At 37.2% G+C, this 25,192-nt stretch overlaps 2 protein-coding genes across 2 annotated transcripts in view; both read left to right on the top strand.

Annotated features, from left to right (window-relative positions):
* The first annotated feature begins 1,016 nt into the window (after window positions 1-1,016).
* On the top strand, window positions 1,017-6,992 carry LOC124434955 (E3 ubiquitin-protein ligase Hakai-like). Its single transcript, XM_046984911.1, has 7 exons — window positions 1,017-1,036; window positions 1,212-1,358; window positions 1,925-2,013; window positions 2,895-2,981; window positions 3,796-3,857; window positions 4,718-5,016; window positions 6,079-6,992. Exons 1-7 carry the CDS (start codon window positions 1,024-1,026, stop codon window positions 6,489-6,491), a joined length of 1,110 nt encoding a protein of 369 aa, XP_046840867.1. The 5' UTR covers window positions 1,017-1,023; the 3' UTR covers window positions 6,492-6,992.
* A 7,818-nt stretch (window positions 6,993-14,810) lies between these two features.
* The window catches only part of LOC124434196 (A disintegrin and metalloproteinase with thrombospondin motifs 9-like), a 51,496-nt gene continuing 41,114 nt past the window's right edge, over window positions 14,811-25,192 (top strand). Inside the window, exon 1 of the mRNA XM_046984076.1 lies at window positions 14,811-15,039. The gene's annotated coding sequence lies outside the window, so the exon portion shown is untranslated. The remainder of the gene's footprint in view (window positions 15,040-25,192) is intronic.

Here is a 25,192-nt window from a genome sequence, read left to right as displayed (position 1 = left end):
TGAAAACATTTCAGGGAAAGTTTTTGTTTTTCAATGACGATATACCATAAAATTACTTAAAGATGGTTATCCACTTACTCGTAGTATTTTTATAACTACGAACATTGTTCTAAAACATTTTCTAGGATAAAAGATACATGCAGTGGTGCACGATTTTAAAAAAATAGTATCGTGGGAAAAAAGTCCTTCACTGCAGGAGGTCGTTTCACTCAAAGACTCAAGGGGAAGGTGGATTGGCAAAGTTGCCTTTGCCCGTTAGTACAGTTATTCAAAAGTATGCACTTGTTAAACATCAGAAAAATTTCAACCAGAAATCAGTCAATAAGAAAAAAGCTTTTCGTTAAAATTATGTAAATGGACTAAAAATTTTGTAAAAGTGATATATGAAAGGGAATCAAGGCAAATCATTTAGGTACGCGCCGAAAAAAAGCAAATCTTAGCTGTTAATTTTAACATGTCATGAAAGAAACTTTCCCTATTTTCTCCTTCGTGGCTACACCCTGGTTTTACTTCCAGTTAACAGCATGATCTAGCCAACGTGTCTTCTGCATTTTCGATGCATTGAATAACGACAGCCACATACCATCAATTTTTATTCCCTTAGAAAATTATTCACCCACACAAAACGTACTTTTGGCCTTTTCACCCAAATTTTGCCATAAAATATCATAAAGCGAAACTTCAGGATTTTGCTTGATAATATTTTGAGTATTTTGGGTGGATTTTTTGTTTTCGTTTTTGGTCTTAGTCACGCTAAACTACCTCAGAGGAATACCACCTATCTGCTTCTAGTTCTAGTATCCAAACCCTAATTATTAACAGCACCCTGCGTAATTCATTGGTTAAAATATGAAAATATGTCTAAGCTATTTTTTTATAATCAGATTGATAACTCTATCCTTCTATTCTTAACGTAAAAAACGAAGTTTATAAAAATTTTCATAGTGTTTCAAAATAGCGATACAATCTAGCTGAGCCCTTTTTTATCCTTCATGCTCTCAGCGGTATTCCATTAAATTCAAAATGGCGGACGCAGGTGAGATATTTGGATAAAAAATAATTACATTTCAGGCTACACTGAGTGTTATTTAATTGATTTCTTGTGGTTTTTGTCCTTATTTATCAAGATAGTAGTTACTTCCTATTTATTGAAAAAATTCTGGTCTTTAAGTTGACAGTTCGCAATTTCTCATTGTGATGTTTTTGACCAGATTTGGAGCTCGACTCTGAGCGAGCGTCTGCAAATCTCTCTCATCAGATGGTGAGGAAGAAGATATCATTGAAATTGAAGCCGAAATCAGAAGGGAAATCGAAGAAAAAGGACAAGAAGAAAAGTGAAAAAAAGTCAAGTCTTGAAGGTGTGGTAAATCGTGTAATCATTTTTGTACGTAGCTTGCTCATTAAAAGACCTGACGTCGATTGTATAGATGAAGATGCGAGATTGAAGTATATCAGACCTGCCAATTCTCCCGGTTTCGCCGGGAGACTCCCGCTTTTGCTGCATTTTTCCCGACCTCCCGACAAAGATACTAAATCTCCCAGTTTTTTTAAAGCTTAGACTTTTAGAAGTTTTTGGCATTTTTATTCATCGCATGGAAAGAAATACTCGATGAATAGCATTCAAAACATAACTGGGCATGACATTGATTTTCGTTTTTTCGTATAATTATGTAACACAAAATGGCTGCCAGTTAAAATTTTTGTGCATAACACTTGAGGTAATTATTGCCATTTGCCTAATAAATCAATCTAAAAATATGTCGTATACAAGAATAGAAATCTCCAGTTTTTTTGACAGATCTCCCGGTTTTTCTGCATTAATCTCAAGGTTTTGTATTCCTTGGGGCTGGCAGGTCTGGTATATCAATGGCATCATGAATTTCTGTTCTAAGTATTTTTTGTGACCGCTATTTAACATATATAGGTGATAAAGAAGGAAAAAAGAAAAAAACGTCCAATGTAGAATCAACATCAACCGCAAAGCCGAAAAGTGAATTAAACTGGAATCAACAGGTATCTTGTTCACTTCCCATCACTTTTCATTGTTTTAAAGAAAACTGTGATTTTTTATTGATATTGATATGAGGGTGTATAAATAATGCCTGGTCATGTTGAAGTGTTTTTAACACAAAGTTTGAAAAAAATATTCGTGAAACTTTAAAGTGAGTTTGTCAAAAGATTTTGTCTTTCATGATTTTCTATTACGTACCTAAGGGCCTAGTCTATATCAATCCCGTGAAACTATCCCAAAATTTGCATCAGCTTCAAGGACAGTCTTCAGCCACTGATCCCCTGTTTTTGATTGGAAAATTTGAATTTTATCCTAAAACAATTTGAATTTTATGAACGAGCATACCTACATTTAGTTTGACATTAGAGAATTAAAAACCATGACCAGCCGACAATTTAAAAAAATATAGTATAAAACAAATTCTGGAAAAAACAAGACATCTTGAGATTGCAAAATATGAATCAAAACAAGACAAAAGCGAACTGTTAATTTTCGACTTTACTTCAGCTGTCTGAGGATGACTTTGAAATATAGTCGAAAATTCACAGTTCACTTCTCGTCTTGTTTTGATTCATATTTTGCAATCTCAAGATGTCTTGTTTTTTTCGGAATTTGTTTTATACTATATTAGAGAATTACCCTTTGGACTTACTAATGTTTTGGCAATATTCACCTTTGAATGTAGTGTTTGGAGAGCAAAAGCAGTATTGGAGATCTTGTTTTTGGCTAATTCCACTAAGAGCAATTAGTTGCTTACATGTGTCAGACTTGTGCCAACTTTTTTTCTTTTCTGATAGATGTTTCCAAAACATTAAAAACTTATGGCCAGCAATTGAAACCTGGGAAATTTTTAGTTTGAGAAGTTTTATGTTTTTGCTTGTAGATCTTCCTGATTGGTCAAAAAGTTCAAGATCCTTTGCTCCACCAATGTGAGATATGCGCATTACCTATACTGGTGTATGGAAGAATGGTAAAGCTATAAATACTTGACCAATTTCTGCGTACCATACATGACTAAATTTGTTTGACTACATAAAACTGGTGAAGTTAGCACAATTTTCCTTCTTGCTATGCGAATATATTTGTTTTCGCTCACTGGAAAAGTCACAAATTGCCATGTCTTGCAATAGCTTGTATTATGTATCACCATAACATGTATCTAACACATACCTATGCCATAGCTTGTCCCATTTATCACCATAACATGTATTATATATATTATGTATCATCATAAGATGTACCATTTATCACCATGTGACCATATCATGTATAACCGTATCATGTATTATGTATCACCATAACATGTATTATGTATTGCCATAACATGTAGTCAGCACATATCGGCTTATGCCTTAACTTGTACCATTTATCACCATGAAATGCACAATTTCTCTCTATACCTTGCATCATGTATCACCATAGCATGTACCATGTATCACAATAAAATGTATTGTGTGTATTATGTATCACCATAAGATGTACCATGTATCACCATGTGACCATATCATTTATCAGCATAACATGAATTATGGTGATAAATGATATGGTCACATGGTGATATCACCATATGATGTATCATGCATCACCACGTGACCATATTATGTATCACCACGTGACCATATTATGTATCACTATAACATGTATCATGTATTATGTATCACCATAACATATATCATGTATCACCATAAGATGTATTATTATGAATTCTAAATTCTAATTATGAATTCTAAATTTGAATTGTTTTTCTCTGATGAGGGCTTTTTCTTACTTCCACCCTCCTGTAGAATCCCTGCAAACACACGTTTTGTTTGGAATGTGCTGAAAAGTCCAGAGATAAATGTCCACGGTGAGAGTTATATGTCTTTAACATATCAATTTCTCTTTAACTTTCAAAGCAAGCGATATTTTCACTCACTTAAATACAAATAAGGAAAAATTACCATACGTCCATTGCCTTTCATCAAACTTACGTTCCCACTCCCTCCTGGCGTGACAAAAGCATTGATGTATTAAAGGGGGCCCCAGCCCCCCTGTTAAAATTCTTTGTCAAGTTAGGGGGACTCAGTCATCACCCACCTCCGTTTATAATTTTTCAACATTTATATTCACGTGCCAGTAAATGCAAGCTGTCAGATTATTATAACATGAAGTAATTTCGACAGTTTATTTTAACGGCTTATGCAAACAGTACGTTATCTGTTCGTTCAAAACTTGATTTTCTATTCACTTCAATATTTGTTGCCTTGGTAGTTTGTGACAGAGAGGAACGTGAGATCAACCTCCCTCTCTCTCTTTCACCCATGGGCGTTGGAAGATTGATGATTAAGGAGGGGGGGAGTACGAGGCTCGTATTCATATATACATGTTATAATCCGTAGAAAACAATGGATTTCAAATGAACTTAACATTGCATATTATGTATATATGAATATTAATCACCCCCTCTCTCATTGCCACGCCCACGGTTGCACCTATTTTCTTAACTATAGAGAACTGGAGGTTGAGGTAAGCAACTCTTCAGTTTGAGGCTCTCAGTTTGATATCTAGCAGAGGGCTTCAGTTTTTCATCAGTGAAAACTCAAACTATTCATATGTGCATCATCCATATCTTTCCCAATTTTTAAAACTCGGCTGCAAAGTTTCTATCTAGCTATGCTTTTGCTGCGTGTGTTTTGAGTAAACGTAGTTTTTGTGTAATCGTTGCAGATGTGGGGATCTTGTACAGCGTATTGAACAAGCGAAACTCGGGCAAGTTTTCATGTGTTCCTTCGGTGGCAGTCGTTACGGTATATCGGGCTGTCGTCGTAGCTATTTGTCGCAACGTGAGTTACATGCACACATCAAAAGACGACATCATGGTGAGGCTAGCAGTGCGGCGAGCGATCTCTCGGCCGAATTTGCCAATGATCTCAAACGGACTGAAATGCCCTCGTATCCAAACCCAATGCCAGCTGTCCCTATCATGCGAGAAGGCCTGCCACCTCAACCCGACCGAGCATTTCAGGGTAAGCTTTAAGTAGTACTTTGCTAAAACGTAGGGTAAGGACAGGTAACACTTTGTTGAAACTTAGGGTAAGGTTAGGTAGTACTTAGTTGAAACGTATGGCAAGGTTATGTAGTGCTTAGTTGAAACTTAGGGTAAGGTTATGTAGTACTTAGTTGAAACGTAGGGTAAGGTTATGTAGGGCTTAGTTGAAACGTAGGGTAAAGTTATGTAGTGTTTAGTTGAAACTTAGGGTAAGGTTGGATAGCGTTTAGTTGAAACTTAGGGTAAGATTAGGTAGCGTTTAGTTGAAACTTAGGGTAAGGTTAGGTAGTGCTTAGTTGAAACTTAGGGTAAGGTTAGGCCACGCCAAAAATACACTACTAATTAAGAGTGCGCGTGTTTAAATCAGAAATACGTAATCGGAAATGAAAATTCTCACTTCACGCCATCAACGTCAAAATCTCTCTCTATTTATGGCACCCGAAGTCCTGGCTTCGAGGAAGACACTTTCTACAACAGAATGGATATATAGTTTCTTCGAGTTTATTACTTTTTACGCTAAAACAATGCATAGAAGTTGTTCACAAACCTTTTGAGATCTATGAAAGCCCAAAATGAGGTCATGAGCAATTTTATAAAGTTTTCATCCGAAATAATGATGGCAACGACAACCTTTCATGAATAAAGATACTGTCGTCGTCACTGTTGTGTTTGTTGAAACTGCATTCTTACGTTGGGCCCGTTTCCGTTTGAGAAAATTTTTCACGGAACCTACAATATCCAGGTTTTGCACACGCGCTGAGTAAGGCAAGAGATGCCATCAAATTTTTCAGTGGAAAAAAATGTTTATTCAAGTGGAAATTTTTCAACTTTGTGTAATTTGTCCGGTGACAGCATGCGCAACCTAGAAAGTCATACATTCCGCGGAAGATTTTTTTAACCCTTAACTTGGCAATGTAACAGATCTGAAAAATCACCAAACAAAACGAAAACGAACTTTTGACAAAATTCGCCAAGTAAAGTGTTAAGTGGAAACTGGTCTTCATGGCAAAATGCTATGCTGATATTTATTATGATTTAGGACGTTTACCATTAATTGCCGATCATCCAATCCACCCGGTCATCCCCATTGAGGCGTACCAACACCGACCTCCCGCACCCAATTTACCCCCTACACAAGGAGTCGTTCCTCGTATGGGTAGTTCAACGGTACCACCAAGAATCATGACCGGAGATCCGAACCTTGTCAGGGCAAGGTTCGATGATATATCTCGGAATACGATACCCGTTGGACAGCCGCAGGTCCGCTTCCCCGGGCAGGAGGGCGAGATTCGCCCGGGTTGGATGCCTGCTGACAGAGAATGGGTGCATCCCATGCATGTCGACGGAGCTTGGATGCCACCGAGATCAGGTAGTGGCCCTGTTCCTGGTGTACCTCACGGCGTCAGGCACGAAAGGCCCCCGTTTATAAGAGGTACGACACCATTTTACTGAAAGAACTTTTTCTATTCATCTTTTCATTATGTTGTAAAGTGTAAATAAACACAAAAGCTATAGAGCAAAACTTTCGATGGAAATACACTGCGGAAAGGTGATTTTGCCGATTGATTATGCAGAATTAGAAAACAAAACGCTTCGTTCATGCGACTTGGCTACATCAATGACCAAACGAGATTTAGAGGAGGTATGAAGTCGTCTTTTCTGTGAAATGGGCCTTACATTGTGAAATGTAATCTTGTGAACCACTTAAGATCGCGACTTTGGGATGGTAAATATGTATGATTGTGTTCATATATGTACATTGTCATGGACTTATTCATGGGAGTCGGGATGGACTTATACATTGGGGGTGGGGTGGAATCAGTGTGGAATCTATACAAGGATGGATATGAGGTAGGGGTGCTGTTGAGAGTTGCCTACGCCCCTATCCTTAGCTAAGATTTGCATGAAAACATCCACAAACGAGCCATCGAAATATAATTCAAACTAGACTGACTGAGTGTCATTGTATAATTACTAGAGCACCAACACAAAATCATTCTGGACCCCCATCCCCGCTTCTTTACATGAGGTGTGTGTGTGTGGGTAATGCATGGAGCATTATGTAAATATACAGGCTTTTATGTGTCGCGATCGTGTTTGGCTTATTCACTGGAGGGCTTATGCATAGTTTTCATGCGGATGTTTACGGTAGTCGGCATCTTTCTCTCAACAAAACGATATCGTGTACGATGTTGCCTGGATGGCACAAGTTAGTTTATGTTGTCTCGTATAAAATTAATTTATCCATCGTCACTATATGGCGCAGAAAAAATCCTTTATTGTGAATATGAGTGCCAACTTCGCCGCATGATATAAACACGGAGTACTTCCACAAAGTGATCATTAGTGGGTTTAATGTGCAGGAAACACAGGCAGTACCACTCTGGATGTATTCAAATTGCTCGGAAGAAGATTTAATGAGAAATTTGAGCGGGCGATTGCCTCTGTTTTCTGTATCGGCCTTGTGTTGGCACGTAGTGGTTACCACAATTACACTGAAGATAAAGACTTTCTGTATGTTAATATTCTGTTATGTTAACATGTTTCTGAATGAATTGTTTTGCTCCTCTGCAGTTAAATAGTTTGTAAATTGGGACAAGATATATTTCTCATTCCTCTCATTGTGGATAAGTCAGGGTGAAATGTGATGGAAAAATTTTTTTAATTCTTCAATTTTTTTTCATTCTTAATTTTGCTGTTTTTTTCTTCCGTGTTTGTATCTTCGCCTTGAAACGTAGTATTTTCGTCTTTTGTTTCTTCTCGAAGGTAAAACACTCACTCTGGAATGTTGTGCTTCTTTACTGTACGGCAAAATAATCTTTTGCTGCGTAGTTTCTTATTGAATTTTCATGTTTTCACGAGCGAGCATGATGACTTGAGCGGGCAAAATGACATCATCTAGATCGTAAATCAACCAATCAGCGTACGCAATATGGTACTTATATTATGTTCTATTCATGTCACGCGTTCTAATTTTCACAGCACTATCAAATACCTTTATTAAAATTATTTTTACGCTTCTACTCATTAACTTCCTAGTCATAATTCATTGTTTTCGCTTGTTTCAACGACACTGTCGACAGTCTTCAAAGTCTGCCAAAGATCCAACAAATGGCCTTGCGATGCTTTGAGCCTCTCAGCGGCTTCACTGAATTCTGCTGTACGCTTCTCCGCCCGCGATTTCACCGTTTCATATAAGCCCCAGGCCTCCTCGACTTTGTTCTTCATTCTCGCTAAGTTCTGCTGGTGAATCGAGTTGCGACGCTGCATCTCTTTTTCAAGGGCTTTTAGCTCTTGGACCTTCTGATGTATCCGAAGATCTTTCTGCTTACACACTTCGTGGAGTTTGGCATTCTCGTCCATCGTGACTTCCTTTTCCTTTTTCAAAGTCAGTATTTCTTCGTGCAGTGATTTCTCCTGCTCTATTGTTCTTCCATGTCGTCGGCGTAACTCGAAACTCTTGGCGTGTAGAAGCTTTTCTTTTTGCTGAATGTCCTCTTCAAGTAGAAGAACTCTTTCTTCGGCTTCGCGTTTCTCGTTTCTTGCACACTCAACGATTTCTCCAAGTTTTAGAATCAGTTTTCGTACTTTGACCGTTTTGGTTTTGAAGCCATCCAGTTCTTTTACGGCCATCGTCGCCTCGTTCTCCACGTTATCAAGGTTACCCACGTGGTCTGGGGCGGTTTTCGCTAAAGTGTTTAGCAGTAGAGCGCGAATTTCAATTTCATGCTGTAATTTCAAAGAAATATTGTCACGTGACAAAGTTGTGGTTCTTCTGTCTAAATTTCTAACGGTCAGTAAAGAATAAAATAAGAAGCCCTTCTCCCCTTTTTTCATTCTTTAATTACATTCATAATTGGATGGTTTCAAACTCAATTTCACACAGTTTTGTAAAACGCATGTATGGTTTAAGACGAATGACAATCGGGAACAAATGGCACTATTTTCGTATCTTTGACGTTTACTTTTCGTTTTGGAAAGTTTTAGGTACACCTTCATATTCAAGGCTTGCAAGAAAATTATCTTAGTCTTCATCAAGTTTTGCCTTTTCGTATTGTAACAATTTTGGGCTGTTCTTGATCAAAGAAAAAAAAACTTAATGAGAAACAACTGTCAGTTTAGATTACAATTATATTGTTTGTTGCAACAGTTCATCGTGCCATATCATTACAATCGTGAAATCGCTATCGTTGCCGCTGAATTTCAAAAAAGTAGCTAGGTTCCTATACGAACCTTTCTGATTTTGCAGACACATGATTGACCGAGCTATACGAGAATGCTGCGATCGAAGAAAAAAGTAGTTCTTGAAATTTTAAGGGAATTTCCTGGGCGGACTCACCTGTTTGAACAAATCTCTGATCAAGAACTCTGTTTGCTTTCTACCGTCGTCCATTATTCTTGTGGCCTCCTTCGTAAAACTTTGCCTTCTTTTTTCTTCTATAAAATATTTCGAACATTAACCACGAAGTGTAAAGACGATTGCGAAGGACTTTATTTTGTTGCAATTTAAACCAAAAATGGCAGCAAAATATGCTACATCACGGACATCATCAGACAATAAAAATTGCGTTTTCATTGAACAGAACTTTTTAAAACAGTTTATGCGTATCACGTTTTATTCTTAATGCATTGAAGTTTTTGTAAATTTACAGAACAGGTGGAATTTTATTACATAATGAGAACTTCAACTGTAAAATTGTCTCAAAAAAGAGTAAATACCATGGTGAATGGTCAAATACTAACGTAATAGTTCTTAAAGGAACTGTTTAAGCCAGAACACTAAACCAACAATTCTAAAAGAACTGTTTTTTATGCTAAGACTTGTTTCTTATGTTTCAATGCATCGTGTCTTTTAGCTTTGAAAACAGTTCTTTTAGACTTGTTGGTGTAGTGTTCTGGCTTAAACAGTTCTTTTAAGAAATATTACTTTATTATTTGACCACACACCATGGTATTTTCTCTTTTTAAGACAATTTTTAAATTTCATTACCAGGACAAAATCTCTGTTTGACTTAATTGTTTAACTGTTAAACTGTCATGTACAATTGCTGATATTCAGTTCAACAGGGCAGAGTTCCCTTCGCTGTAAAGTGTTTAATGCGATAAAGTTTCATCCAAGTGTTGCTTGGATGCTGAAGATTATTTGTGAGGTCTCATTGCCGCTACATTTATGCAATTACGACATCTTTTGTTGTGCGTAATAAAGTTCGACGTATCGAGAATGAAAAGAGATATGCATGAAAACTGTTTTGGGAAGTCCTGTTTCGTTTTAATTTAAAGTACCATCGATCATCCTTTGTAGTCCCTTTTCTGCTCTCTCTATCTCGCGGTGTCTGTCGTCTTCTTTTTTCGAGTATTCCCCGTCTTGACTGCGTGGTGAAATAGGATCGTATGTGAACTCGTGATGTGCCACCTCTTGACACAGCTTATCCCAAAGCACATTACTTGTTTTGCTTTGATTCGTATTCAGTCGGTCGTCTCGTGGGACCTTATCGGAACACGTCGGTTTACATGATTTCGACTTCATGCCAAACGCGTGTTCCATGGACGCTGACAACTCGTGTAGCATCTCGCTGGCTCTTTTTGGCGATATTTTCGTTTGCTCATTTGTTCTTCTTACACCAAAAGTGTCTTGGTTATTTCTGTTCAGGTCTTCAAAAAACTTCCCCAGCGATTCAACGATGCTTTTGCATTTTCCTACCATTGATTCTGTTGAGAAAAGCAACATTGACAAAAAGGAAAGGCGTTTTTCGTGTTTACACTGGCCTATGCAAACCGGGAAGTTAGGAGAACTGAAGAACTGATCAGTGCAAAACCTATGTCGACATTTTCCGAGGTTTGCTCGTGCGAACACGAAAAACATCTTTTATTTCTTTTATAAAATAACAACAATGCGAAACAGATGAAATTAAAACAAACTTTTTGTATTGATGATTGATTTGCAAATTCTCCTTAGTTGATTTAATTGATAGAGCCCAAGTTAAGGCAAACTTAGCTTTAGGCCAATCAGCGCACTCGTTATATTGTTGTTATTTTATAACAAGATATGACCTTGGTAGATATTGGCCGAAACAAGATAAAGTTTCGCTCTTAAAGTCATCTGTATTTTACTAACTTGTTTCTTATTATTCGTCGCAATTTTTTTGATCAATATTGTTTTGGGGCCAGTTGCATCAAGACCTTACCGAATAGCGCTATCCACTGGCAAGCAATATTTTCGAACGCTTCAATAATCTCTTAAAAGAAAAATATCTACGATTTGAAAGGGGAAATCGACGAAATAAAAGTTTGTTTCAAGATAGAAAAAGTTTCGTTGTCGTTAAGAAAACACATCGACTTTTTCCCATGCTTCGTGCAACCGGCCCCTAATTTTTATTTAAAACAGTTTAAGAAAAGGATAAGAAGTTAAAAATAACACCATTAAAGTAACTGACACACACTTAAAGCGACAATTAACTAATCTTTACACTTCGCATATCAGTTACGCCTGGCGCCCATTTGGTGCTAATGTTAAGGCTTTCAAATTAAGTGGTTTTGCCTTGGCAGGACGAATAACATCGGTTTTTGCCTACTTGCCATGCGATTTAGTTTATAGAAATACTTGGACAAATCAGTGTGGCGTGCCTGTACTAAAGGCAACCAACGTGAGGCAAAAGTGACTATGGGGATGGAGTGTGGAGGATAGGATAGGACCCTTAACAAAATCCCTGCTTTTCGCCAATGAAAAATTTTACTGGCCGCATAAACATTTCATGCATTCGCGAAAGTGCATTTAGAGTTTATTTAAAGTATAACTCATGCCGGTATTCTAAAAGATCGCTCACAATCAGCGATTGGGGGCTTCAAAATCACGCCACAACTATTCGAAGACGATATTTTCACACCAGTAACTTTTCGATTAGAAATATTTTGCAAAAATCTTGCCATATCGATGGACAAGTGAGTTTGCCGTTGATTAGCGAGAGCGCAGTTTCTTTGTGTCGCACTCGGCGAGTGGGAATGCGATTGAGTTATCTCAAAAATGTTTTAGCAACTCGTCGCCTTGAAATTAAGTCAAACCGAACTCAAACATGATTTGAAGAAGTCTAATCTTCGTAGCACTGCGTCAATGACCTTGAATTGGATATAAAGCAGGAACGAATAGTTTAGGCGATCAAGTTAAAAACATTTGATCGCGTTTTGCGACTTATGTTTTGCATCCGTCGAATGATCGTTTTGTGTTTTTTTTGCGTACAAATCCTTAGTGTGTGGGTCATCCTTTTAAGCTGAATTTCGAAGGTCCAATATATTTTCGTCATTTATCATAAATTTGTAGATTTAGCTATTGTGCAATGCGTGGCATCTATTGACTACGGTCAACTAGAAATCTTTACCTTCTTTGTACTCCTGTTTATCCTCTTGTATCCCCCTCTCTTTTATCACCGCTGAGGTGAGTTTGCCTACATCCACCAAGTCAGTTTGACTTTCACGATCGCGATAAGTCGTCCTCGCTGACTGGTTAATGAACTGTTTCCCTTCTAAATCTGCAATCTTATTGGTCAGGATATTGACGCTCTTCTCCAATCGTCGTCGTTCTTCAAAAAGATTCGCTTCTCGTTGTTGTAGTAGAGTGATCTGATCTTCATAGTGATCCTGTATGAAGAATCATAGGTTACTGTTGCTTCCTTGTCTACCCAAAGCTGGGACGCGGTATCTTAAGTTTTATATTAGAGATATATTTAAAGCTCTGAGAAGTTTATAAATTTCTCTTATTATACTTTTGTTGATAAAGCTCGGATAAGAAAGGAGTCTGTAGAACTTCATTTTATAATTCACGCCGATTGTTAGCATGAACACGTGCAAAACATAAGTCATTTCTTAACTGAGTCAGGCCTCTTGCACAATACCTAGTGGTACATTTTACCTTCTGGTTCGTACCAGTGCCCAGTGGTACATTTTACCTGATGGTATGTACCAGTACCAACTCTAACTTTACCTGATCGTTTCTCAACCGTTTTCTGTTCCCTGGACTGACGCTCCGACTACGAGATTTCTTCGACCTTTCTGAAAACAATTGTTTGGATGGTTGCAGTTTGCCAAACTGCTCGTAATAACGACTCAATTCTGTTTCTAGCTTTTCCAAACGATCTTCGTGACACGTCGATGCTTTTGTGCGGACTTCTAAGGCGAGTTTCGTCTTCAGCAGCTGCCCTTCCGCTTTCCTCAAGCCTACATTGACAGAAAATCATGTTTTGTTTAGACCTTACTTTTAAAATAGTGTTTGTGGTTTAGGTGGCGAGGAATGGTTTGCAAAAGCAATGGGACATCTAAGGGTTTGGGTTAGGGTTATAAATCATTAGAAGAAACGACTCTGCCGCAGGTGAAGGGAGGGGGGTGGGGTGAAATGTGTTCTCAATAGAAAAATGCCTGTTGATCTTTTTTGACGAACCTTCGGATAGTTTTTCTATTTTCTCTTGTTTTTCATTGGATGAATGCCGTAGTCTGTTTCTTTCCAGTTTCAGCTCCTCCATTTTATTATGAAGCTCCGAGTTTTCTTTTCTTAAAAACTTTTGAAGAACGTTGCCGTCTTGTGTGTTCTCTTTTTCCGTCTTCAGGTGCCCGATTTCGGAATCCTTTTTGAACAGTCGCTCGCGTAATTCATAATTCTCCGCAGAGAGCATCTGTAATTTTCGCTCGAGATCTTTTATAAAACAGAAAAATATTCAATGTTAACAAGTATGAAGCACCAATAGAGAGTGAAGTATTAGTTGCTTGTTTTCATTTTCCAACGGGACCAACAAAGCTTGATTTTCAATAAAGCTTGCCATGTATAATTATTAAGTGTAGACTTCAGCTTTTGTGCGATAAGGGAAGACTCAAGACTGGTTCACATTTGTCTTCAAAATCTTAAAATCACATTAAATTTGAACATCTAGTAAACGCAATTCTAGTCTGTTCCCCAATCTTGAAGTCTGTAGCCCAAAGAAAAAAGGTGTTGGTTTGACTTCATAGTTTAACGCTCCTGGATATCTGAGATGTATAATCGAGACAGCGTTATTATTGGAACTTTGGGAACGCTTAATCTGCATGGAAATCGCCGATTTTTTGTACAAGATTGAACCAGCCATAACAGCAACGCCTCCCTCTTGAACTGAAATTGACATTTCGGTGCTTGTGTGTAGAAACAACGGTGAAGAACTGGTAAAACCTGTACACTAGATTACTTAGATTTGTTCTTGTATTTATTGATGAATATGAAATGATGCTTATAGTATCTTTGGGAGAAGAGTTCAAGACTGTCATTTAAAGAGTTAAAGTTATCTTTTTCAATGATATTTTTGCAACAAGCAAAATAGCTAAATGATTAAGCATTTTGTTCGGTCTTTGCTTCAAGTACATTCAAAATCTTACTCACTTTTCATGTTAGCTTTCTTGCATTATTTTGAGCTAGTCGTGATCAGTCTACGTACGTTTCTTGAACTCTCGAGGCACAACGCGCGCGTTTCGTTACGTGAAATCATAATAACTTCATATGACGTCATAAATAAAGCGGGTGAATTTTTGATTGTCAACAACTATTGACTAAACCGTTCTTGTACGTATTCCCCGTATTTTTAGAAATTCTTCTTGAATGCGTGTTTCGCATATAAGTAATTTGGAAACTTAAATTTAGACAAGAGTATTTTAACACTTAGTCAGACAAATGGGCGTGGGATCTGTCGGCACTGGCAGCTATAATTGTAAACAAATGAAATCACTGCAAAAATTAACTCCCACTGCACAAGATCTGTTTCAATGTTATGGCTATTGAAAAGACGAGTTGGGGAACAATTTAAAGCAAATCATGCTGAAATTGCCACAAAGATTTCTTATTGTATGACGTACTATATTGACGCACGTTCACTTCCTGTTTCGCAACGACAAAGTCGCGAGTCATTCCGAATTCCAAAGTGTTTTTTCAACTGTTCAGGAGAGAAGAGCTGCACGTGGTTGAATTTTCATGTTTTGAGCGACACTTGAGGTAAGCCGTAAGATTTTTAAAATTTGGGTGAATTATTTTGTCGTAGTTTTGAAATGGAATTCAAATAGGTAGATACATGTGCCCAATCCATTTTAACCGTAAAAGAAAAATATAATTGTTGTTGTGTACTCCGTTCTCATTGCGAAGTCGTTAGACTGTTGTGACTTATTTGCATTGAATTAAAATTGATTTGTTCGCTTTAGTACTTTTTAAATAACTTGTGAAAAGTTTGTTTTATCGTTCAAACGGTACGTTTCGTAAGTTGTAATTTGTCATATTTGACTCAATTTTATGGCGACTTTTTAATGGTTGAAAAACCTACGAAGTCATTAAAAACCCGCCTTTTTATTACGATGTCCGTTTCTACCGGATCCGAAGTTAAAAAATTGACTAAAAAATCTTTAAATATGCAAACTGCATGTTTTGTATACAACCTTTGTGTTGCATATCTGGCTAACATCGAATCAATCATTGAATATGCCACGCTGAAGAAACCCTTTTTAAGACAATTAAAACACGATTAAGTAAAAAGCGCTCATAAGGACAACTGACACTTGCCATCGCTATTGTCGTTTTCACCCTCGTTATTTGACAACAATTTCTTGCTCAATTGACTGCCAAGTTGTTTTTCAGTGTCGTCCTCCTTGAGGGCTGTTTCGAGCCAATGACTTTCAAGATTTTCTTTGTCGTCTTCGATAGGACTTGACGAGGACAAACTTATAGGTCGACCTTTCGATCTTTTGGTATTTGCAGGGATAATGTCTTCTGCATTTTCCACGCCCTTCGTGGTGTATTCTTTGAATATTTTCATGGCAAAATCCTTTGATTGTGCGCGAGAATCTGCGGGAAAAATACAATCTATTTTTGGGGGGATTTTTGACAGCTTAGTAACTGCAACAACATTTTGCATTGATTTACCGTTCCTGAAACCGATTGATACATTGTCGAAGTTTTTGATACCAGCGCCTCGTTCATTTTGCGTACATTTTATGTTGCCTTCTTTCTCACCATGAATGAACACGCTCGTCGCCTGTTCACAGCTCTCAGTATCGGAGATTTCGTGCGCTATTTCTTCTGTCATTATGTAATGACTACCTTGTAAACAATACAATACTCCGCTACATTATCTTTGATAAAGAATAACCAAAATTTTAGGAACAGCATCAATAAACAAACACAGTTTGTCAACGAAACGTTTTCAACGATTTTTCTAGGCCGCACGCGTCATTTAATGATTCGCCATTTGGTTTCAAACAAAAATTTGAATAAATCAAATCGTTCGATTCTTTTATGAAAAACAACATTTAATTTTTTTGGATTGAAGTTTACTGGATTTAGAGCGAGCAAAGAAAAAACAGAGTTGTCAAAATCAATGATGATATGAGCAAGGCTTTTGGAATAAAGCCGGAAGAGTGTGAATTAGTTATTGTATTAGAAAAATGAGATTTTCTCGGTTTTTAGTTTGCTACATAAACTTCGTTGCTTCTTAATTTTTAATAAATATTTCGTTCCATGCATATTTTCCCACGATTTAATGCTCTTTATACGTAATACTATCCGTTTTTTAGTTCATGATTTCTCACCCTTGCTTTTCGCTACATGCCCAACGGGGTGCTTTATGTTTGAAATTGGTCCTGGGAATCTCCATCCTGACCAGTAGCTATATATCATCTATATTGAGGTGTTGCTCGTCAAGTTTTTCTTAATTTTAGACACTCCCTTCTTTGCTGTTGACAAATCACAATTGTATTATACTTTGCTAACCACCTTCCTCTCCATCGTACGCAAATTAATGTACTTCGCTCCTTCAAATTTGCTTATTTTGCGTCTCTTAATCTCGTATGGAAGTTAGCTTTTGTTTTCATAACCAATGCTCAATTGATGCTATGTTCAACAGTACGTTTTTTCTTGTCTTAGCCCGTTTATGTATAACAATTGACATGCACAATCTATGTACATAATACTGTGCGTTCCTAAGAAACTTGGACAAAATTTGATTCAAAAATAGCATTGTTACGAAACAACAGATTAGCAGCCCCCCTGCAGTACGCAAATTACTGTGTGCACCGATTACACTCCCCCCTTTCCTCGTAGAAAATGGATGACCCAAGGGTATATGATTTCATTTGAATATTAACATATCGAAAGGATGCATTAAGAAAATCCGTATATTACTCCTCATATCTAAATAATGTCAAGGGATAATTGTTGACAGTACAAATTTACTCCCAAATTACCAGGAAGTACAAAAGAACGATCTTTTCTTTCGAAGTGTGCGGAGGTTTTCGCAATTTCATCAAAGAAGTGGAGTTGTGTACGGTTTTAGCGAACGTTGCTTGGTTGTCTATCAAAATTTCACTTAATCAGTATTAATCCACTGCACCCTTAATGACATGTCTTGTGTTTTTCAAATAATGCCAAAATCACTGCTGGCGATGATCACCTTTAATGTTTATCAGTTCATGCCAGATTCAAGTGCGTGTCATCTTGGCTGCAGGTTTCTCCGCATTCAAAAGTCTTAATTCCACTGATTTGAACAATTTGACTCCGCAACAAAGAACTCAACTGTTCGAGTCTGTGGAATTGTAGCAACAAAACTCTGAAATCTGATTCCGTAGCGGTGTCAAATCTATCTTCAAATGATTTTCTGCTTGTGTTTTCTATAATTGCGCATGCCTGTCATGTTGTCACTTGCTCTATATGTCTGCGAATGTTTTAATCTGCAGCACATACAGCAGCGTTCATCAAAAATAACGACGCGTGTCAATTTCGAATTCAAAATATCTTCAGCACGAAACTATTGGCTATGAAGTTCTGAACAATCAAATTTTAACCAATGAAATATCCTCCAACCTACAAACGAACAGCAGTGATTTTTTGTTGACGTGTGCTGGATACGCCAGTGGTTTCGATGACAAAACTGCATGTGTAAACGTGTTGAAAGGAAATCGCATTAATTTTATCTACATTTGCTTTAAAAGACTTGTCATAAAGAACAAGCAGGCATTACGCGAATGTGACACTTATGAAATATATAAAAAGGCGGAGACTGACGACAGAGATAATGTACAGCCATATAGGTTCCACAGACATCGAATGATAGTATGGAAAGTATGAACGTCAAACCGCTTGAAAATGGGAAAGTCCTAAATGCTTAATATTTGTCGTTTAGAACGAGTAAATTATGTGTTTAATTATTCTGAAACATCCAACGACGTTCGTTGGCAGGTTAATTATTATAATCAGACAGTCCAATGATCTAGAACCTAATCTACTAGATTTCTGACTCCTCCATAAATCTGTAGTTCGGAGTGGGTAAAACCGCCATCTTCAAAGATGGCAAAACTGACGATATGTACGCCTAAAATGTCCTTCTTCTACGTTGATAAATAGTTTCAGTAGTGATAGTCCTGGTCTGGGTCTTGAAACTTTTGTTTGACATCTACGGAGCTGGGACCTTCTGTAATAAGCAATGATTTAGAACCCAATCCTCTAGATGTCTACGTACCGTGTCAAGGTGAGGCAAGAACGCCATCTTAAAAGGTGGCAAACAGTAAAACTCAAAATGAAAAACATAGCTAAAAGAAGGTTTAAAAAACCCAATCCCAACAAACCTTATAAAATATTAAACCTAAGCTATCAACTTGGCGACTGTATATCAACTCAGGAAAAGCAGATATTAGTCGTAAATATCGTCAGTTTTGCCACTTTTCAAGATGGCGGCTTGCCTCACTTGAAACTATAGAATTTTGGAGGAGTTTGATATCTAGTAGTTTGGGTTCTAGGTCATTGGCAAATGGCAATAAGTCATTGAGATGTATAGAAGCGGCAACTGTGTGACCAGGCCTTAGTCAAACTTCGTTTGACGTTTGGTGGCCAGCCTGAACACTCAAAAGTCAAAACAATTGAAATCATTCAAGGAGCTAAAAGCGTCTATCACAGAAAATGGTAATTACTTGTTGTCTTTTTCATTAAGTGAATATATTATTTAATCCCGCTTCTCAGATTTTGATGGAGGGATTTGTGGCAGGACAATAGTCGGAGCTTAGCGGTTGGCACAGCAGTTTGTTAAGCAGGATATCTTCCAGCAATATCTGATTAAGGATATCGCATTTTCTTGAAGCGTTTGTGCGTTTCAGTCCTATCGTGCCTGCAAGGCACGAAGTGTTGCAATACCAGAATTCACCGCAAGCCCGGTTCGACGTAAAGTACTTATGAACATCTTATCACATCACACAGTTTACAGTTTCATCACAATTAAATATTATTGAGCGTCATTTTACATCATAGTCAATACATTTGGTTTATAAGTACACAATTTAAAAACCGGTTCTATACAGTCGTTCGATCGCGAGTGATATGATGAGGGACCAAAATTGTCCCGCTTGCTTGTGTAAGCACTTTCCTGCATTGTCCCTTAAGTGAGTTGAAAAGTTGCAAAATGGCCGAAGGTTGCAAAAAATTTCTAAGATGATACTCATCGTAAATAAATAGGGCATGTTTTTAACTACTTCGTGAGTTTTTCAACCTGTAAAGGCCGCCTTAAAATCGACTCAATTAGCTATGACAAAATTGCAGCGTACAAAACGTAACGTTTGAACGATAAACATTCATCCTGCAGGTACACCTTGTTCCATGTGATGTTTTGAGAAGACTTAAATCGGTTATCAGAGCAACTCCCCTTGCCGGACAACTCGGTCCATGTAATCAGGTCCTGAGTCGTCTTAATTGAGTCGTTTCAGTTTGGATAAAGCTCTTGCCGTTCTTGAGCGACTGAGACCTCAGAATATAATTCGGACGACTATTTGAGAACCAGTTTAATGAATACAAGTGTAGATGCCGAATGAGTTCATAACGGTGTGGATGTTTGATATTTTATGAGCAAAAAGTTTCGATAAAAATTGCTATTTTGTGAAACTAATTACGCGGTGTGATGTCATCGTGATGATTTGCACAGGGCAGAAAGTTAAACACCTCTTAAAGGGAAGGCAATTAACGCAATTCTATTCAAAATGTTATTGACTCATTTTATTTGCTCTTTGCAATTAAATCAATTAAGCCGTGTGACAAAATCCCATGTCATAAATACATTAAACGAAACTTAATTATCATATGGAAAAGATGTGATCATGCTCACGGTCAGTGTCGTGGTGCTAAAGAGCATCGTGTGAAGTCGTGTATGACCGTAGGGAGTTCACAGCTAAATGATTTGCGCTTATGATTGACAGTTGAGTTGACCGTGTGAAAGTGCGATACAAAAGATACTTGATATATCCACGGGTGATAATCGAACGACAATTGGAGGCCCTTCCATTTTCTAAAGAAATAAGTGGGGCACAGCAGAACATAAGAATATTACCACTCCTCAATTAACGTAGCACGCATTGGCGCCAGTAGAGCCAGTAGATATAACATATTGAAAATTCTCTGCTTGTCTTTGAAGCTCTCCCTTCAGAGAAGGCTTTTTTACGGTCAAGCACACTCGGGAAGGTTCGTTTTGGTTGTTGTCGGCCAGTAGAACATTGTGGGTTTCATTCTGTTTCGAGTTGCTTTCCTTTGATGAAAATTTCAACTACGAAATATCTTGTCCTTAGCTGGAACTTCGATCGAATTGTATGGGAATACTATTTTTATATTCTCAAGTATACTCATGCGTTGTTATACGCTCATTTAATCTTAGCGATGTTGTCAGAAAAGAGCTGAAACACCTTTTGTGATGTTCGAAGTTCTGCAAACAAGCTTACTGCGTAATTACTTTGTGAGCGTCGAGATTTCCATTAATCTCGACGAGTAAAATGACCATCTGTTTGCATTGATTGACTTTTATGCTATAATTTTCTATACTTAACGGATTTCTTCGCCAATATTTGCAAAACAAATACACACCGAGCCGTATCATTATTTAAGCTGTACCGGAAGACCGCATTCAAATCTGTTTAGTGCATGACAAGCTATTGCATGACTAATCATATCGTGTGAAGATTGTCTTGTTTCGAATTATAGCTTGGCAAATTTCTTGAGAAAACGTTCAATTTGAAAAGGCGAAACTATACATATTGCATTTAATGAATGAGCTACTTCAGGTTGGAAAGTAATACCTTCGTTCACTAAGATGAAGAGAGTGTGTTTCGCTTGTTAAATTTTCAAAAACAAAAAGAAAATCGACTTTGGCATGCGGATGGTATTATAAGCAGATGTGCGTTAAAACCACTTCAGTATAACGAGAGCTTTAAGCAGCAGTTGTTCATCTCATAAGAATCTCCGCTCTTGTTTGGTTAGGGTAAGGAAATTGCGCCCGAATTAAAGTGCTGAATTATCGATGACGAATCTTGCCTTGCAACATTGGGGAAAATATATTCCCCTCCTCTGAGGTAATGCGAACATTGCATGGTCCTCAAAAAAGCCATTTCAAAGTTTGAAAGTTTTGTTATCGAAGATAAGTGTATAAGAAACACTATGAACATAATATGAATTTAAATCCAAATCAATCGCCGAGTGTTTAGTCTCATTTGTAGCTTACATCAGTGGCCAACCCAGAAAAATATTTTATGCCAATTGGCTAAGTTTTCGAAACACTGAAACACCTGTTCTTGCAAATAGTTCATTGTTCATCATCAAGGCCTTCTGTACAACTTTTAAGATTTTGGTTGCCCAAGTACGGCTATAGTGGTGCATCGAGTTAGCAGTTTTTTAGTCCTCCCTTGTAAAATTTATTATTAGCTAGTTTCTTTAGAACAGTACAGAAAACTTTAAAATAGCATCATCGTTATTGATTTTTGTAAAAATCTACTGTTTTTCCGGTGAGTCGATACAATGAAAAAAGTATCCGAAATAAGCGGAAAGGCAGGCCATTCCACTGGACCTAACGATACTTCAACAAACCCTTGAAGTGTGAGTGTGTCTGGTTAGCGTAGCTATATCATAATCGCCACCTAACACCGATTAAATAAGTACATGAAGCTTAATTGGATCAGTCATCTAAAAAATATTTAATGTCAACAAATAGTCGCGATCACAAAAAATAATGCATGCTCAAATTCCACGACGGATTTTGCGCCCATATGAATACAATCAGCCGGACCTTACCAGCACTTGTGTGCATCACATCAACCAGAAAACATCTGCTGTTGTGCCGTGTGCATTTACAAGTTTGAGAGTTTCCTGCCCGTTCAATGTGGATGATAATTGGCCGTTGACTAATTTATAAAGGTAAAGTTCGATTAATGAATAATTTTTGAATATGTTAATCTATTTTAAACACGAGTCGACTTTTTTTCATTCTCGATCGCCGGGAAGAAACATGTTTTCCTTGAGCATCACTTTTCATCGTTCAAAGTCAAGGATTATGTGGGACTTTTTGATATTGTGTGGAATTGTGTCGACGATTGCTTCGAAGAAATTTGTTCATAGATGTACAAATGTCCAAACTTAAATTTTTTTAAACTGCAGTGACGTAAAAAGTCTTGCATGGTAATTCGAAATGCATTGCGTAACTAGACCGTGAAATTTTAATGAAACCGCTGCCCTGTGTTATCTGCCAATCATTTCACCTAAAATGCATGTACTTAATGTGTTGAACATAAAATAATACAATGGGATGCCTACAAAGTGTCTTTCTCTCATGATCACGAACTTAATTGGGACAGACATTTAGGCATGTGTTTCATTATCTCAAAGACGTCATCCTAAGTGTGTTGAAAAACGTGATTGGATGGGTGATGATTTGTTAATGCTTGTTGCTTAATCACACATAGCAAATACTTGTACTTCAAAAATAGTTTCTCATTCGTATTTGCCAGAGTGATTGTTATTTCAAGTCGCGTCCTGAAGCATTTTTGCTATAGCTGGAATGGATTATATCTTTTTGTGGTATAGAATGCTTAATCAAATCCTGGTGTAGGATGAAGCATTGAGATTATCTTTATCGCATTACTTGTGTACTTCCTGTCTTCATCTTTACTTTAATGTCGAAGGCCTTTTTTTTGACATGCTCTATACTTTCATTATGTAGTTGGCCATTCAACTTTTTTGGCTCATACTTCGCTAGGTTTTTAACTTTTAACTTCCCAAGTTGTTTGGTTCTTTGAGTTTTAGATGGTTTCGTTGATGTGGCCATACGGCAACGCCGGGTGAGTACGGGTTAAGTGAAATGTCATGTCGAACTGGCAAATCTACGCCATAAGGCTATAATGTGCCTAGCATAGGAAGATAAGCTGTTCCTGAGAATTAAACTGGCGTAAATTCTGTGGAAAAGCGTCTATTTCCTTCATATAAACCGATATGATAAAGCTTATGTCAACCGTATTCTACTTCAATTGTATCACTTCTTAGAGCGTAGAATGTGGGCTAAGAGATATTTCTGTGACATGCGCAAATGCTGAGATGTACTCATATTTCTCCATGCAGTTTTGATAGGAAGATAAAATTCTGTTGATCGTCACCTGCAAAGTCTGAAATTTCAAAAAAATATACTTTGTTAAGTATAGGTGAAGCTGTTATTGAATTAATGCTCAATGAGAAAGTTTGCCAAATATTTCATTCTGCAACAGGCCATTTGATGTGATTGTCAAAAGTTTCTCTTATGCTTCTCCCCCTCCCCCTTCACCTGCATTCTCCACTATGCATTCTTTCAGAAAGTTCACAACTTTACTTGTATTAGTTGTATATGTTTAGGATTACATTTTTCCCAAACTACAACTCCTCTAAAGTGGATTGTAAAGTGAATGCACATGAGACATTTCATGTTCTGTCATGTTCGTTTGGATAAAGTTTTTTTTGAGGACCAAAATCGTATACTGCTTTTCTATAAAAGTGAAACTGCGCTGCTTTATTGTAATGAATGCACGAATTAAGTTTATTTGGTGAATTAATTCGCTCATGTAAAGAAAATGTGCATAAAAAAGCTCTTGCTGGTCAACTGTCGCATTTGCGAGAGCTTTATCCTTCTCAGGAAAGACTGAATAATGCTAATTTCAAAAGACTTTTAACACCGTAAGTATGTCAATTGTATAACAAACTTAAAACTTCCTTATTTCGTCGACCAGGCACATTACTAATCCACCTAATCACTAAGCTACCTCTATAAGCATATCACGATGTTTCTCTTTCGAGATTTAAGCTCGCCTTTCGATATGTGCAATTAGATATATCTAAAATGGTCAACTTCTCCAGCCGAACTTAAATGGTCGGTTGTTGGAGAAATTTAGCATTGGACTTGTTTAGGGAATGTGTGTATGTTGTTGAAATTCTGTCTTGTCATCAAGCAGTGAATATTCTGTCTTGTATTTTTTTTACTGTGCGTAGTTTTAAAGGTGTGGTGGTAACTGGTATGTAATTCATATTTCCTTTATATGACATATAAGAAACATACAAATATTCGAAATATTGTATCCGAATCTTTTTTATGTCGAATTCGACCTACAGTAGTCGTGAAATTTCCAAAATATAGGTTGTATGTTGGTGAATAATTTTGAACACACAGAAAGTACATTTACCACGCTGTTGATATGATAGAGGCCGATATACATCCAATTGCAGTCATACTGAGGACAGGAAATTAAAACATCTTCTGTAATCTGGCCAAATGTCAAGTGTGCTCAATAGCGACTAAAAACACAGCAGTTATGTAAGCATTATATACTCTTTGTGCATTCGTATTGTTAAATTTGAAGTGCCCAACAAGGCGTACATGTGTCGTGCTGCGTGAGGAAGAGCAGATAATGTTATTATCTGCTTGCTTCGAAAATTCTGAATGTTATTAGTCAGTGCTTTTTAACTTTTTGTTTTAAAGCTTGTATCATTGCTTATATGTTTTATATATATACTTGTGATATAGTTTTATCTAGTTCGCGTTGTGTCCAAAACCCAATGCTTTTGCAAAAATCCCTGAAAAGTTTGCCAGACTTCAGGAGAAATGTGCTCTTTCAGTTCAAAGACGAATAGGTACAAAATTTGATCTAATCACCTCATGGATTTTATTCTGCCTTTCCTTGGCTGTAATTACTGTATTATAATAATTAGCATTCATGGTATTTTTGAAACAGCAGGCGTAAAAGTGCTTCTGTTCGCAGTCAGTGTCTAGCCCAACAAATAGCAGTTATTTCAACCCCACATTGGAAATTTCTTCAAAGGATCAATTTATCAAAAAATTGTA

This window comes from Xenia sp. Carnegie-2017, unplaced genomic scaffold (assembly GCF_021976095.1).
Source record: "Xenia sp. Carnegie-2017 unplaced genomic scaffold, XeniaSp_v1 HiC_scaffold_14, whole genome shotgun sequence".
NCBI lineage: Eukaryota > Metazoa > Cnidaria > Anthozoa > Malacalcyonacea > Xeniidae > Xenia > Xenia sp. Carnegie-2017.
This window is presented reverse-complemented; position numbering and strand designations above follow the sequence as displayed.

What these genes read in the sequence shown, in the direction of transcription:
- LOC124434955 (XM_046984911.1), top strand. An exon ending in AAAAAAGTCAAGTCTTGAAG is followed by an intron (nt 1,359 to 1,924) that starts GTGTGGTAAATC and finishes TAACATATATAG; the next exon opens with GTGATAAAGAAGGAAAAAAG. An exon ending in TCCAGAGATAAATGTCCACG is followed by an intron (nt 3,858 to 4,717) that starts GTGAGAGTTATA and finishes TAATCGTTGCAG; the next exon opens with ATGTGGGGATCTTGTACAGC.